Source organism: Ictalurus punctatus, chromosome 17, assembly GCF_001660625.3.
Source record: "Ictalurus punctatus breed USDA103 chromosome 17, Coco_2.0, whole genome shotgun sequence".
NCBI classification, from domain to species: Eukaryota; Metazoa; Chordata; class Actinopteri; order Siluriformes; family Ictaluridae; genus Ictalurus; species Ictalurus punctatus.
Window position 1 is genome coordinate 6,080,551 of NC_030432.2, and position 17,844 is coordinate 6,098,394.

At 36.1% G+C, this 17,844-nt stretch overlaps 1 protein-coding gene across 2 annotated transcripts in view; it reads left to right on the forward strand.

The window, feature by feature from the left end:
- Positions 1 to 488: 488 nt before the first annotated feature.
- vmp1 (vacuole membrane protein 1) overlaps positions 489 to 17,844 on the forward strand; it is a 29,454-nt gene continuing 12,098 nt past the window's right edge. Inside the window, exons 1-7 of one of the 2 annotated variants that reach the window (XM_017490539.3) lie at positions 489 to 553; positions 1,322 to 1,412; positions 2,400 to 2,532; positions 8,272 to 8,362; positions 10,689 to 10,799; positions 15,618 to 15,785; positions 17,705 to 17,836. In XM_017490539.3, the coding sequence (XP_017346028.1) occupies positions 1,334 to 1,412; positions 2,400 to 2,532; positions 8,272 to 8,362; positions 10,689 to 10,799; positions 15,618 to 15,785; positions 17,705 to 17,836 (714 nt within the window). In that variant the 5' untranslated portion in view covers positions 489 to 553; positions 1,322 to 1,333. The remainder of the gene's footprint in view (positions 554 to 1,321; positions 1,413 to 2,399; positions 2,533 to 8,271; positions 8,363 to 10,688; positions 10,800 to 15,617; positions 15,786 to 17,704; positions 17,837 to 17,844) is intronic. The other variant, XM_017490540.3, reaches the window with a different exon arrangement.

The following is a 17,844-nucleotide window of genomic DNA, read 5'->3' on the forward strand; positions in this document are numbered from 1 at the left end:
GGGCGAATACAAACCCTCTTAGAATTTGTAATGGTTTTACTGGGACTTGTATTGGTCTTAATGGAAGCTGTAATGGTCCCTGTGGGTCTCAACCGGTCATTTGTTGCCTCATATTGGTGGCATGTTAACAGATGGTCTGTAATGGTATTTGTAGTGGGAACCATTAGAATTTCTATTATGGTTTCTTTTTTTTTTCTTTTTCTTTTTTTTTTAGTTTGGATTTAGCGGTCAGTTGTGGGGGGGGGGGGGGGGGGGGGGTAAATAAATAAGAGTAGACTCAGAATCAGGAAGCAGATTTTTTTAAAAACCTGTTTATTTTTTTTCTATACTAAAACCAGCATGAACCTAAACTGGATATGACTGTGTGTGGTATATATTTTTATATATATATAAAATGAATCCTTTATCTGCACTGACTTTTATTTTATATATAAAAATAAATAAATAAAAGCCCTGCGCCATTCCCTTCCCGGAAGTGAGCTACCGGTGTTTGTGTCTCATCCACATTGGCAGGAGGACTCAAGACCCTGGGCAAAGGTAGTGCAAGCTAAAGGTATGATTTCCTAACGCTGTTGTGATAAAGATCAGACTCTGAGTATCTTTCTAACCCTGTCCCACTCACTCGGTGCTCAAATCAGAGAAATTATCTTCTAGTCTTTAAAGAGAAATGCGCAGTAAACACCACAAAGCTACTCGAGCGCTAGCCTGCTAGCACGCCGTGTCGAAGTGATGTGTCACATGGCTGGCTTTAACCGCGACACGTGACTGGTGTCTTATTATAACGTGTGTATCTTTAGATAACATGTTAAAACTGTCGTGTTTAATCGAACCGCCGTGTTGTAGCTAGAGAAACCGGGTAGCTAACATGCTAACTCGAGAGCCCCTGACCGCATGCATATATTTACACACACACACACACACTGGTGTGGTGGAGAGTGTAAGTGTAGAGGCTCCAGGACTCCACGCGCTCTACTCTCACCCACACTCATTAGTACACAAGTACACAAACATTACATATATTATACAACAGCAGCGCCTTTAATACAGGACTAGGCGTTTATACAAGGCTGGAAGTGGACCTTATTAGGCTTCTCTGGTTGAACACACACTTCACTGAGTGTTTGAGGTGAGGTGTGTGTGAGTGCACTTTGCCCTTCTCTGCTGTGGCGTGGAAGTATTCTTGTGAAACCTTATCTCCCCCCCCTCCTCCTCTAGAGATATATATTATGTGTTAGGAGTGTCTCTCAAATCTTCATCTACATCAACACATATATTACAATAAAATAAATCTGTTTCTTCTTCTTCTTTCAATTCTCCTCAGGTGTTTGGAGCTATGGCTGAAAACGCAGCAGATTGCGAGTTTCCACAAAGGCGACTCGGACCCAAAGAGAGCCGCAACGGTAGTTTTAAAGGTCAGTGTATCGCCAAAGGAGGATTCGGATGTGTTCGTCCAGCTCTGACGCTGACAGGTCCAGTTTTTCCAGTCAAGGTTTATCTAACTGTAGATACCAGCATTGTGACTGGATACACAGCCTTGGGTGTATATGTGTGTTGTTCATGTAAATACTGATTTGCCACCATTTTAAGGAGCTTTCTGTGTTCGTCTGTATCATTAGTACACACCTTTTTCATTTAATTTATTCTTTGTCAGCTGAATCCTTTCAACTTGAATTTATTTGCCTCGAGTATCCGCAGATGCTAAGCAGGCTAACAAGTGAATCTTTTGCTTGTTGAAATAGTTTGGGAAGCTTTTGCGTCTAAATTTCTTTTTTAAAATAGAAAAACATTATGCTTTAATTGGAACGCTGCTTCAGACATAATATATCACGTGCGTGAGGAAGGGTTTGCTCTTGTCACGTATGTATGCAGTCTGCAGGTAAATATGCAAAAAAATGTAAATCTTCCTGGCTGCACTTGGAGAACCTTTCTCTGCTGTACTTGTGCTTTTTTTTTTTTTTTTTTTTTTTTTTTTTTTTTTTTTTGGACAACGTGTCTGTCCAGTTTGTTATTTTCAGGAGTTTTAAAAGATGAAGACTCTTTTAGGCACGAAGAACGATTCGTCTAGCTAATGCTGTAATTTCATGTGCTAAGAAATACTATGTCGTGACATGAACCCACAAGTAATTCAATCAACTTCAAAACTTTTTTTTTTTTTTTTAAACACATTAGGTTACCAAAAAATTTTATTTGTACAAATGTTATTTAAATTTCACTTAATGTGTCATTGACATTTCCATCACAGTCTCATCCCCCTCCCCCACACACACACACACACACACACACACACACACACTGAGTGTCACCACAAACCCCTGGATGGGAAACCCTATGCTCTATGTGGTTACACATTTGTTCCTAGTTGTTGTTTGAACGCTGTGTCAATGGTCTCTTGTGTTCAGATGCATCAGTCAGAGAAAGACGGCAGCAAGAACGAGAAGAGCGTCTCTCTCTGGTGCTGTGGAGAAAGCCCCTCCAGACGCTGCAGTATTCTTTCTTAGAGACACTCGTCACTTTGAAGGAGTGGACATGGAAGTAAGCTCCTTGATCTCATAGTGTTTTTCATCATCTTTGAGGATGTGTCAGTGTTAAAGTATAATGTGACCTTTTACCTTCATGACCTTCGTGTTTCTCACAGTGTACAGTGGCAGGATTGGGGCAGTAAAATGAAAGTTCAACCCTTTTTAACCTTTTCTGGCCGTACACTGGTGTTCCATATCGACTTATCGGACATTTTCATTCGGTATAAACGAATGAATTATTAAAGTCTGTTATAAGATTAGTCAGGGTACTGTTGGGTTTTTGTGTGTAGAGTATCATGACCCTGTACTTTAGCTGCTGGTGAGCAGGGCGATGGAAAGGGCAGGGGTGTGAGCCCCCTGCTGGACAAACAACTCATACCTCTCCACAATAACACTGGTTACAGAGATAAAAACAGACAGTAGTGAGTAAACTGCCACAGTACAATGATGACATGTAAACATAGTTGGCTAGGTAAAAAAAAAAAAAGAAAGAAATACTTATGAAAAACTGCAAATACTTAAAGCCCTGAGTGTCTACTTTCATATGAGCCATTAAACACTACTGTGGAGTGTGACATCACAAATACAGTCAATGCTGAACACGGGCACCCCCAAAACAGAAATTAAATTTTTTGGCTCTGGTATAAAGAGTTAAACAGGAAAATAATTAATAGATGCAATATTATCGTGATAATTGTGGTAATATAAATCCTCAGGTCCATTTCTTAACATTACATATTTCTTTAATTTAATACTTTGATGATTCCAGCAGTCGGCACAAACCCAATGCACAACGTTATGTCCTTGATAATGATTAAACTGGCTGCCTGTAGCTCAGTGATGTTCACTTACCGGAGCCCCCCTTACATTAGGTGCACTTTTGATCTGCCTCTCTGAAACCCAGCCCTAACCAAATACCACCCCATCATCACAGGACAAACTATGAACACACAAAACACAATGCATGCAGGTGGTACAAAACACACAAAAGGGCTCTGCAATGATAATAGTAATAAGTGGGACTTCACGTGAACAATACCCACTACCTCAGCCACATACACTGCACTTGATGCTAAATATATTCGAAACACACTCATACTGTTTCTGCCACCGATCTTTGTAGCTCTCATATTTATCTGTACGATTGTGTGAGACGAATAGAATTTGAATAATAACTATTACAAATAAATATTTCAGTAAATGTCCTATAGTCCTGTTTGTTTGCATTTTAACTTTCTAACTCCTACTAGCAGACATTTCTCTGTTATTAACTGAGATTCCTGTGCTCTCTTTGTTAATAGTTAAATAGTACAGGTATATGGTGTGTGTGTGTGTGTGTGTGTGTGTGTGTGTGTGTGTGTGTGTGTGTGTGTGTGTATTTTCAATTATATATATAATTTGTGTGTGTGTGTGTGTATATGTGTAAATATATATTATGTGTCTAGACAGAGTCATACACACACACACACACACACACACACACATATATATATATATATATATATATATATATATATATATATATATATATATATATATATATATATATAATATATATATACGCACGCACACGTAAATACATACAGTACTGTGCAAAAGTTTTAGGCACCCTATTTTATTTATTTATTTATTTATTTTAGTACAAACTTTGTTATAGATTTTTATTTTATGAATTCTACATTATCGAGTAAGTACAAAAAACATTTTAGGTTCCTGAACATTAGTTTTCTAGACCAAATTAAATGTTACAGACAAATGTTTGTATGTCAGTAAAGAAATCAGCCAAATATTAAGTGGTAAGAGACACTTTTCAGACATAAAATCATAATTCTGGGTTTCACTGCAGAAATAAGAAGCGAGTGCGACAGTCAAAGTCTCCAGAAGAACCGTGTCTGGTTCTGAAAGATGCTCAATAAAACTTACAGCTCACTTCCTCATAAAACTGCACTAATTCTACCAGAGACTACTAATAATTTTTTGAAAAGCAGAGGATCGTTACACCAAATATCGACTTTGTTTCATCAATTTCTGTTTACTGCTCTTTATAGTATTTTTTTATGTAGAAAAATTTCATTTCATTTTGTTTGCTCTACAGCATTTCTTTGCATGTGCTTAAGACTATTGCATAGTACTGTACAGTACATATTGTGTGTGTAATATATATATATATATATAATATAGTATGTGTGTGTGTGTGTATATATACATATACATAGGCACACACCAAAGCACACACATTTTATATATAGTAGAACACCTCTTAGGAAAAAAAACCCCAAAAAGCACAATGAAGTGTCAGGGATTATCTGCAAAAAAAAAAAGTCTCCAGAGGAATTGTAATTAGGGAAGATGCTAAAAATTAAAGCTTTGTATAAAATAATCACTTTGTATCATTATTAAAGTTTACTTCTCTTTATGCTATTTTATGTAGCAGAGCTTACACAGATACATAGTCATATTTTAATATATTTACAGGTGCCTATGAGTAATAATTCTGTATACGTACTTATTCTGTATTTTGAAAGTTTAAGGGTGTTATTGGGAAAAAAATGTAAAAAAAAAAAAAAAATTTCTATTCATCTCCACACTGTAAATAAATGACTTGTACAGCTGGCATCATTTAAGATGTACAGTAAGACCCAAAGAAGTCTGAGACTAGCGAAAGCACTAGTGTTAATGCTTCTATTGTGTATTATTTTCTCAAATAATACGACAGCTTTCATTACAAATTATTGACAACAACTTAAGTGAAAAGTATTAAATATTGCCATGAGTTTCTTAGTATTTGGTAGGTCCTCTTTCGTTAGACTCGGGCTGGCATGGACGCTACAGTTTTGCGCAAAACCTCATGATTCATTGTAGATCAAATCGTCTGAACACGCTCCTGTCAGAGAGATTAGACATGAGGAAAATCTGGCCTTTTTATAAACGGTCCAATTTTAAATTGGGGGAAAAATCAAAATTTTCAATGTGATATCAGACTTTCTCCACCACTGTAGCTCAACAGCCTTTCAAACTAAACTGTACTGAGCGCTGGACTACCCTCACACTTACCATATGGATATAAGGTGATGTGAGGGTGATGTAAATGGCACTAAACATGAACCTCATGCTTGAAAGACAGATCTGTGCATCCCTCATTTACGCACAGTGCACAATACATGGAAATGGCCTGTTTTAGAGCAGCAAAGGAAATGTTCATCACTTTCCCAGTGGACACTGGGCAGAATATTTTGTGGGGAACCTCAAAGCATAACGTCCTCCATCCTTAGACTTCCCCATGAGAATATAAGAGACCAGCTTTATCGCTGACTGTAACAAATGCGCCGATACAGGAGACGTCATAAATAGAGAGAAAACATCACCATATCCACTATTATACATTTTTAATTCTTCCGCCATTAGGTAGTGGATGCGTTATGTTCTTGTCCATCTGAGATTCTTTTTAACGCGATATGTAATATAAATAATTTATTTATATATATATATATATATATATATATATATATATATATATATATATATATATATATATATATATATATATATAAAATATTCAATGAGTGCTTGAGTGTGTGTAGGATTTATATAAAATGATCAGAGTAACCAGCAGATGAACTGACTTTGGAATTGATCCAAACAGGCTCAAGATCACCGCAAGGTCAAATGTCTGGAATAGGTTTTCAACAGATTTTCAGTATCTTCCTTCCTGTTTGAAGTCAATTTTAAGGATATTTGAGGCACATAAATTAGTAATAACAAGGACTCGTGTTGATTGTGGTGGAGATATCAAGTTATGATTTTTTTATTATTATTATTTTTAAGCTTTTTTGTTTGTTTGTTTATTATTAGACTTGGTTTATGTGGCGCTTGGGCTGTACAAGTCTGTAACCAATACCGTATTAGAATGATAATATAAAGCTGGGATTTGCCTTGCAGCTGGCATTACTATCAAAGTTGCTGTTATAGGAAATTAATCAATTCCTTTTGCCCAGTCAGTTCCTAGAAATGAAGTTTGTAGTATCTGATGATCAATTATAGCTCCATAGCTTTTATTTAAATGGGTTCACCAGGCTGTGCAAGGCGTATTCAGACTGAGGGGCGTGGGCGAAATGGAAAATACCAAAAATAACCCAATCTTTAAATGACCGTTTTACACCTGGCAACCCGTACGCAGTTTATGTAGGAGTTTCGCATTTTAACCTAATCGAAATATGTATGTATGTATGTATGTAATGATTGACAGTTGTGCCGGTGTTTTAAGGTCTTCGCTTGAAAGACGTGCTAATGTGGTACACTTTTCTGTCATATTAATGAGAAATAAAGTGTATGAATGTGTGTCTGGTTTGTACTTATTTAATAATGGTTATAACGTCAGTTAACTATATTTCATAGGCATGCGAAATATTTCCTCTCATTTCAGCCTTTTTTTTCTTCTGGTTTTTAGGCTGAAATTTTTGACTAGGAAAACCCCCCATTAATTAAGCTCACAACAAAGTATCAAGTGTAATACTTTAATGTTCAACAAATAATGTTGATATGTCGTTCCGTCTCAAGTGGTCCAATGCAGGTTACTCCGTTTTTAAATTTTCTTCTTATTTTTAAAAAAAATATTTTATTTTTAGAGTGATTACGTCTATGTATTGGCATTGCAAAACCACCGTTTTTTTTAAAAAAACCTGGTTTAACTATGACGGCCATATTTCCCCCACCGGAGATATTCAACCTGAAAGTGACGGGGAGTTTAAAAAATAAAGGACTTTCTCACCCCCATAAAAATTTTTTTTTTTTTTTTTAAAAATAGTGCAATTCGCAAACCTAAAATGTTCTGCATGCATACTATACTTACCCATAGGTACCCCCCTTAAAAAAAAAAAAAAAAAAAAAGACTGGGTTATAAATTGACCCTAAAAAGTGGAATCTTCTGCATTACATTTGGACTTAAGTTCTAAGTTTAAGGAACAAGAAAATGCAAAAGGTTATATATGTTTATGTACCTTGTAATGTGCTCTGGAGATTTTCTTCCAGTTTTTTGTTCCAAGGAGCTAGACCCATCCTGAGCTGAGAGATTGAGTTTTCTGTAAACAGCTGTATAATCAAAAATTGTTGTGTGCCATAATATATTATTATATTATATTATATATTATTATGTGTGTGTGTGTGTGTGTGTGTGTGTATGTATGTATGTATGTATGTATAAAACTGGTGGTTTTGTAAAGCCAATACATATAGGTAGTCACTCAAAATAAAATAAAAAATGGTCAAGCAACCAACTTTAAAATTATTGGACCACTTGAGATGGACTAACTCTGATAGTAATTATATACTCGGGCTGTGATTTTAAATCGCTGTTTGTTTGCGTTTGTCTCCTGCGGTGGTCAGGGAGATTAGACAAGCGATTTGTAAAAGAATTATATTTTTAAATGTACTGTATGTTTCTTACTGTTCACTGTGTTTACAGCCTCCCTGGTTCTGATGTATCATAAGAGTGTGAATTTTATTCAGTTTTATTATCCGGTTAATAATAAGCATTAATTTGACTCATTATTTACTTTATTTTAATGTATTTATTTATTTTTATACACTTGGGGTAAGGTGTAAAAGAAGTTGAGGGGGTGCATGAATTCACCAGAAACTGGGAAGTGGGGTTCATGGGAGAAACGTGTGGATTAATGTCGTATTGAATCAAAATGTACGTACACTATGTTAACTTTATAAACTTATGAATCTATTTTCGTCTCTCACTCCACAGGCTCTGGTACAGAAGATATTCGGTGTTTTTCGTCCTAGTGCTTTTTTCAGTCTTCACAACGGCCTACTCAATAGAAGGAGCACATCAAACGGTGAGATGTTCATATTCTTATCAACGAGTGCATGTTTTTGGACGTCTTGTGTGTTTCGGCTGTACTTTTATACCACCGATGGACTCCGTTACACCAGAAACAAGTAGAACATGTTTTGTGCCCAAAAGTTTCATTTTCCCTCCTTTTTCAGTTTTTATCAGTAAACTCGGTTCGGTGTTTTAAATGTTGCACTGCAGTTTCGCTGGCACTCTGTTAGCAATCCTACATGTCATGAAAATGTCTCATGATATGATATTTGTTCCTTATAGCACAGCTCCGACAGTAGTCTCGGCTTTAATTCGAATCGCAGTTTAATATTAATGCGCTCGGTTATACGCTATTGTTTCTATAATAACAGCCAGTGGTGAAGAAAGTACAAAAATCTCGAGTGCTTGAGTGAAATTAGCGATACTCCGTGAACATGCAAGTCTTCTTCGTTTTTACATTGTTCTTTAAGAACAGTTCAAGAACAATAGTACCAGCTTTTTATTTTACATAAGTGTCAAAAGTAAAATGACAGAGTTTGCGCATGGCAGGAATATCCCCCTTTTCTCCCTTTGCTCCATCAGTGCCTCAGCGTGTCAGTCTGCAACGCAGGATGCCAACAAACCTGTCAGTTATTAATTATTTGTAGTAATGATTTTATCATCTTATTCAAGTAGGCTACTTTTACAAACTTTTAGATCTGAAATGCATTCTGAGTTCAAATACTTTTGTGGGGTATGACCGACACGTAAAGTTAAAATATTCCTTATTTGTTTTAAAAAATATATATATATATTTATAGCAGCATCTAATGATATGTATTCCTACTGAAATGTGGTATTTAAAAGAAAAAGAGTATTCATGCATTAATATAGAGATGAAAATTATCTGCAACCTTCACTGGAGAAAGAAAACGCTTGTCAACTATATGCATTTCCTCGCTATTTATAGAAGAATACTGTGGGGGGTTTTTAATTAGTTTTTTTTTTTTTTTTATTTAAGCACATTTGAGCAGGAATTAAAATATATTTTTCTCCTACTTTAGCGTTTAATGCACTCTGAACTGCATACAGGTGCTATTGCTACCTCCACTGTACTGTAGAATAAATTACAACTGAGTCTACCAGATTTCCACTTAAGGTGCAGTATTTGGATATTAGGAAGGTAATTGTGTCCAAACACCCAGAACAGTTCCTAATACATGTAAACGAATTAGGCAAATGAAATGATCCTGATTCTGATTATTCACGATTGACTGAGAGAAAGGTAATGGAGGAAAAAGTAGGATATTTTGCTTTGAAATTGAGTGGTGTAAAAGTTAAAAAAAAAAAAAGAAAAGGAAATACTTTTCAAAAATATTTTTATTGCAAAAGAAAACATAGTTCTTGTCACATAGAAACAATACCATTCTCATTTTTTGTTATACCATACATAGTGTAGAAAAGAAAATTAGAGTGCAATCACCCCCTCCCCCCAAACTCTGGCTCATCATGGCTAACCAATATCTATATCCGGTTGTTTATATATTGTAAAATCCAACAACAGGCACAAAAATTCAAGTGGGAAGTGCTTGTAACTCCATAAAATCTTTTTAAAATACTTTTTAAGAAAATACAGATACTTGAAGGAAGTATGAATTACTCATTACTGGCAGCATCTCCTATTTATATTTCACCCAAACGGATTGAACAAGTTTCACTTGTTGTAATCGTTGATATGGTGACGTTTTCGGCGACGAGACGTTTTTTTGAGCGTTTTTGGAAGGGGTCTCCAGTGTGAAGTCCAGGACTGCCTCCGCAGTTTCTCGCTAAAATGACAAGCTGCGTTAAAAAAAATAAATAAAAAAAAAATCATAATTTTTAAAATTAACTTTAAAATGGAGGGAAAAAGAGCAGCTGCTGAGGGAATGACTGTGTAAAGTTGACAACAGGAATGAACTTGTTTCATGGAACATTAAATGGAAACATAATTGTATAAAAAGTTTTATTCCGTAATAAATCAGAAAAAAATGCAAATTATTGGGGGGAAAAAAAACCCTAATAATAAAAGGCTTCATTCAGGGTATTCTGTTCTAGGAAAATATTCATCGCTGTAGTGGAAGGATAATTTTTATTTTTTTTATTTTTTATGACACGTTCTTTACATATCGGCCACCTCTACACTCAAATACTGCTTTGTTTAGATTTTCCTCACACTATTAATATCCTAACCTTTTTATTTATTTATTTATTTTCTCGTGACACCCATGTACCACGCAGCTCTGTGCTAGATAGTTTGCTTCTTGTCCTTGGCATTTGCTTGAGGGATGTAAAATGATTAAATGAATTTTTTTCCCCTACAGTATGTACAGTACATGGAGAAGAAGGTCCTGTGGTGTGCCTACTGGGTAGGCTTGGGGATTTTGTCTTCAGTAGGCCTTGGTACAGGTCTTCACACTTTCCTTCTTTACCTGGTAAGAAAGCAGTAATGCAAATAAAATACAGATATGAAACAGATAGGAAGATATGTGTAAAAAAAAAATTGAATCATGTCTTTAGGTTTTTTTGTGTGTGTGTTTTTTCCACTTCAGACATATTGACAAAAGTGAGTTCGGATTAATTTTGGCCAGAGGGCAAACTAACTGATGCGTTACAGTCAAATATGGAACTTCCCCATATCAACTGTCAGCTTTTCCAAAAATAGAGCTAAAATGTTGCTCCATATTAGTTTAGTACTGTTTTTTTTATTATTTATTTAAAAAAAATTTTTTACAGCACATAGTGAATTTAAATTTCTTTCTTGTTTTACCCGTATTATAGATAGACAAACAAACACACTTTTATTAATTTTTTTCCGTCAAATCCTTCACAAGAGTCGAAATGATTCAAAGCACTGTTTTAGTGTTAGTCTCTGAAGCTGTGCTTCTCACGGTTTGTCTGTACGATGGAATGACGTACTCATCAGCACTGACTCAGACTCATCAGACGGTGGTCATAGCCGTGGATTTCTGGTCAGCTTTGATGAAGTCATCACGACACAGTAATGACTCGCATGTGGCGAGTGTTCACGCTGAGCTTTCTGACAAAAACGGGGACGTGAAACTGCCAGCGTGATGTGTTTTTCCAGCGAGTGTGGCATTTCAGACACGAAACACTGTGTTTTCTTTCCTCTGAATTTAACGGTGTGACACAATCGGTTTGGGCTGCAGGCCTAGTTACTAGGAGCTGGAAATGTTTGCTCTTTCACAATACTGGACGAGCGTGTTGCCGTGTAAACGTGACGCAGCAAGTCTTTAAAAAAAAAAAAAAAACCCAACAACCGATAATCAGAGGTGTGATATTTCAGCTGAGGGTGTAAGAGCGTATGCGTTTTATTGGGAATCGAGCACGTTCGCTTAAAAGAGTGAGGTGACCTAATGCGTCTTTGTCTGGGAAAGCGAGTTATTTTAACTCTCCTGAGTGATCTGGTGTCACTTGATCAGGCTCTTCCATGTCATGACCCTATGGTGAGATCATCTTTTACTTGTGACTTGATCTGAGTCTGACTCGACAGCCGCAGCCACGCTGACTGCAGGCATTCCTCGGCTTAGCAGGCATCGAAGGCAAATGTCTCGAGGAACAGCAGCATGCCTGAGCAGCTCATCCTGTTACAACAACGTTCACTACCGCTGACTTCCTTTCCATTGCCAGTTTCACTGTTTAGCATGTCCTAATGGCATCCATTCCCTCTAATATGGGGGAGTCCAAACCATATATTACCCCCCACCCCCCCACAAAGCATTTCATTCCAACCAAGCAGGAGCCACACCTGATAAGACGCAGACCAAGAATGACTAATCAAAGGCTTGGAATGAAAATCTGCCCCCACGCCCATTCTTTTCAGATAAGATCAGACACCCCGTGCTTTAAAAGCTCCAATAGGTGTGTGACACTGATATGCCGCACGGTATGTCGAAACGGTCGAAATACCTCGAATGTACAGAACTTGTTGCGATAACCGAACGATTTTAATACTTCAAAAAGGTTGCAAAAAGTCAAAGTTTTAAGGCGACACGGATAGCAGAGAACGCTTTCATGGTCCTCTGAGGAAAAGAAACATGTATGTTGGTTAGAACATTTTCAGTGTTTAAATATATAAATAGAATTGACATTGATTTTACACACTTATAGCATCATCATATCGCACATCGCATTATTTATATACAATTCATCGCAGGTTTTTTGTTTCATAATTACACAACTTTTACGGATCTGACTTCGTCAAAGGTGTACGCAAAAAATGTGACCAGTCAAACAATTTGAAATGTGGTTCTAAATATCAGGGACGAACGAATCAGAAATGCAGAACATTTCAGAAATAAAATCTCCATTGACTTGACTTGGCTGGAGTAGAAATTTCTAGCTAATGTAATAACATTTTGCAAGCTAGTTTGTATTAATACAGACTATGGAACACCGGTGGGTTTCTAATCATGATCCTCTTCTAGCAAAAATATTTGCACCCTTGACCAAAAACCGGTTTTGAGACTATGAGATGCCGAGTTCTGTCTAAAAGATAAGATACGAGTCGTGCTTGTTTTGCTTTGCAAGAGAGCAGAAGTGCTATACGACTGCTTTGCACTAAACTTGATTTTTCCTCTTAAAAGTTTTTAATCATTTCTGTGTGCTCCTGATTCTGTAAAGATTGTCTGCCATCCATCCATACAGGCTAGTTAATGCATTTAGTAAAACAACATTCTACCATCTGCCAGATCTTTCCTCACTAGGCCTGTCACGATAACTACTTTTGTTGGACGATAGATTGTCTCAGAAATGTGATAAACGATGATCTTGTCATTTTAAGACCATTTTATACCACTGATATAATAATATAATAGCATAATAATGCAAGTACACCCTTTAAAAGCGCGATGAACTTTTAATTCTTAAGAATATATATTCAGGACATTGGAACTGGAAATTCCAAAAAGTTTTTTGTCTTCGGATGAAAATATACTTTAAATTTAGTCAGTATTTTGTCATGTCATGTTTATTCATTTTAGTCAATCTTACGGCAAACTAAAATGGGGTCGGATGATCAGTCAACGGCATTTTTAGTTGACGAGAAAAATGCCAAAATTAAACCAAATATTCCCACGTTTTCTATATTAACTTGAACATGCATCAACAAAAACATGTGCAAACTGGCTCTCTTGTGAAAACCTGGTCTCCTGAAATAATAACGTGACAATGAGACACTACTGTAATACAGTATTGTGAATTCTTTATGCGTTAGTGATTGATTGTCCGCGTATTAGTGGGTTGTTACGGAAAGAGCGTATTCACGACGTGACGTGACTCGCCCGTTCTAACTGGCGCCTTACTGAAGTTCAGGTTCACGTGTGCATTCGGGTCATTTTGTGCAGAAGCAAGTTGTAATATTAGGTTTATGTTGTGTGTAAATGTCTGATTAATCTCATATGTGTATAGGAAGTGTTTGGGTGAGTTAATTCACCTGCTAGTGAAGCGCTTCAGTTTACCGCTGTTCATTCGACATTACTGACTCTGACTGGATTACCTGACACACTACAACTATTCTTTCTAGATTTTTCTTCTTCAGAAAACATTCTTAGTGAACTGTTAATATCCTGCGTGTCATTTTTTTCAACAGTATATTTTAATTAGAATCCGTGCTAGTGCTTGCTGCACATCTTAAATTTGAATCCACACAGTTTTTGCAATCGAACGTGCTTTTTTTTTTTTTTTTTTTATCTTAAATTCGAGGAATATACGAATTTTAATTGGACAGCCCTTGAGCAAATGAGACGACAGAAGTAGCGCGATCGGCTAAAATGTAGGTGACGTTTATCCTTATGTAAACAAACACGCATGTAAACACAGTGAGCGATATCGAGATCAGCAAAAATGATCGAGGTCACCTCCATGTATCGCACGATTCCTCGTGAGATTTGGAACAAGTAGTGTATGCTGTGGTTACAGCATTGAGGTGTGTTCAAACATACACACCAAATAAAAAAAATTGTTTTGTGAAAGTCAATAAGGAGTACGGTTCTGTTTTCTGGCTGTTAAATCTACTTGTCTGTTAATTAAAAATAAAAGCACGAATAACCTGGACAATGTGCTTGTTCCTGGCTCCCATGCTACTGTTTAGTCCACCCTGAAATGTGGTAAAAAAAAAATTATGCCCCTTGCTTTTAAGGATTATTTTCCTGTCTCATTTTTTTTTTTGTTGGATTTTTTTTTTTCCCTTGAAAATCTGTCATTTCTTTGTTTCTATCTTCCATTTCTGAATAATGGATTTTCTTATTGGTTGGTCATGGTTCCTCAAAGCACTTTCTATTCCCTTCTCTAACTCTGTGGAATATCTGTAGAAAGGTTTTACCAAATATATATATATATAATTTTTTTTTTCACGAAAACCGTTTTTTTTGGTTTCTTTAAAAAAAAAAAAAAATCCCATCGACACTTAAGTACTCACGGCAAACTATTAGAGTGTTCGAGCCTGTATGAACTTTTCCAGGTCATAAATAAGACTTAACAAAGTAACTGTTAAAGTAGACTTGGTTACTAATATTTAGGCCATTAAATAAACATGGAAAGAATGGAAAGAATGGTCTACTCAGAAACCCAGATGGGATGATGAAACCTTTTTTGACTTTTTTTTCAAGGATATGGTTTAAAATGTTGCCTTGAGCTTATTAAACGGTAACTGGACCCCCAGCTTGGGGTGGTCTCCTCTCGGTGGGGTTGAATCAGTCTGTCCAGTGTGTCAGGAGTTTGCAATGTGTTTGAGCCGTGGTGCTTTGTATATGAAATGTTCCCCCACCAAGATTCCCACACACTTTGCTGGACATCACAGACAATACTGCCGTCTCTCTCTCTCTCTCTCTCTTTTTTTTTTTTTTGTTTTTTTTGTTTTGGTTGATTATGTTTAGTCTACTAGTTAGATACTTTTGTGAGCAATGCATTACCTTTTACTTCCCCTGTCTACAAGTGCCAAGGCCATGCCAAGTACATTGCGTGACTCTGAGTTTAATAAAAGGCAGTATGGGAAGTGTGGTCTTAGAGGAGTTACAGTGGTGGTGATGTATCATAAAAGCCAGTTGTTATGATTGGTGCTCTACCCTGATTAATGCGCTAGTGATTTTGTACCTCAGAAACCCCCCTACTATCTTCACATCTGAAGACAGTCTGTTGCTTTCATCTCAGTTGATGTGCACATTTTTTTTATTTATTTTTTTAAAGAGGAAAGAGCAGGAAAAGGCTTACAGGCATGATCTTTATCTCTTCAGGGCCCACACATAGCCTCTGTCACACTGGCCGCGTATGAGTGTGGCTCTGTGAACTTCCCCGAGCCGCCATACCCGACTCAGATTGTGTGTCCAGAGGAGGAAGGGGTGCCGGACAGTGTGTCCCTCTGGACCATTATGTCTAAGGTCCGGCTAGAGGCCTGCATGTGGGTGAGTGCATATCAAACGCATCGAATCATTTTCCATCTTTTACATTTACTCTACAGTCATTAAAGCTTTCAGACCTGATGTGAAAAGACTGAAAAGTGGCAAAACACTAAAATAAATAAATAAATAAATAAACATTATAAATGACGGCCTTAAAATCACTTATTTGCATATCATGGTGATGAAATGAAATAAAATGAATAAATAAATGAATGAAGCACTAAACAGACAAAACAGCAGATGACTATGGGAGAAAGTAAATGAATACTTAAATTGGATTTAACCATGTCCATATATCCTTTATGAAAGCGCATAAGCTGACCCATAATCTGCAACAGAAAAGGACTGGTCATCTATAAACCTCAGAACCACTGAATAGTTTAAAGCAGCTGGATCATGCAGAAGTTCTCGGAGAGGAAGAAAGGGGCACAGAGGAGGTCAGCGGTATAGCTTGGTGCCATGGTGTGTAGAGACTTAAATACAAACAAATAATAAAACCTTGAACTCAATCCTGTATTTGATTGAGAGGTAGTGGAGGGAGGCCAGGACAAGAGAGATGCTTTTTCTCATTTTAGTGCCAGTCAGGAGGAGCTCAAGACAGGATACAGTTAACTCATGTAAAATATAAATATCTATATATCTAATATATATCTTATATTTATATATATATATATATATATATATATATATATATATATATATATATATATATATATATATATATATATATATATATAATCTCCAAAATATGTATATATGCTAGGTGTGTGTGTGTCTGTCTTTCTGTCTGTCTATCTGTCTATTTTAAATATATATATATATATATATATATGTGTGTGTGTGTGCGCGCATGTGTTTATTTTATTATTTTTAACTTTAAAAAAACATTTTTTTATAGATATGTACCTGTTTTTCCTCCTATATTCTTAAATTGGACATATTTATTTTTTGTATGATCGTATGTGTGGAATGTTTAAATGTATCATTTCTTTTTGGAGTTGCACATCAAAATTTTGTTGTACATCCAGTGTGCAATGACAATAAAGGCATTCAATTAAAGGGAATTTCAGTTATCAATACGAGACACAAGAGCATGAATAACAACAAAAAACTTTAATAAAAACGGTTTTTCTTGGCAGCTCGCAACTGAATTTACTTGCCTGTCAACTTTTGAGTCAAAAATGATGATAAACATTTTTATTTTATTTATTTGTGTGTGTGTGTGTGTGTGTGTGTGTGTGTGTGTGTGTGTGTGTGAATTGTTTGACAGGGGCTCCAGATTAAAGCAATAGATTAAACAGCTCACTAAAGTATAGAAGCTGGTCAATTTAATGATATAATATTATGATAAATGATCCTAATCTGCTTATGTTTCTCAGGTAGCATGGGTATTGTGGATGAGATCTATTTACTGTTTATGTATTTATCACTTTCACTTTTAATAATTACACACTCTGGGGGGGGGGGGATGATTTGGCTTCTAACGTTTTGAATCTTTAAATTTGTAAACTGTTCAAATTATTATAGGTTGGTTTTTTTTTTTTTTTTTTTTTGCCTCCTTGTCTTGAAATAAAAGTAGCATAGAGCAAATGTTTATTTTTTCAAACGTGATATGACAACAAATGTGATTTTCTGGCAGTTTATTAGCCAACCTAAATATTGCAATACATTTAGTGTGCTGTACAAATGGGTTCAAATATTGTGAAATGGTATTTTTGTAATATTGCCCATCCCTGTACTAAATCACTTAAGAAAGTATGAGGGCATATTCACATCAGCATTCCTTTGTGAGTTTGTATTCATTAGTCATTTTTTAAATTTGTTTAGAATGAATCACTAGTTAGGGCATGGCCTGAAAAAAAAAAAAAAAAGGTAAATTTTTTTTTTTAATTTATTTTTTGTTGTAAATATGTATTGCGCAGGGAGCTGGTACTGCTATTGGAGAACTCCCTCCATATTTCATGGCACGAGCGGCCCGGCTTTCCGGATCTGAACCGGATGATGAGGACTATGAGGAATTTGAAGAGATGCTGGAACAAGCAGAGAGCGCACAGGTGAGGAA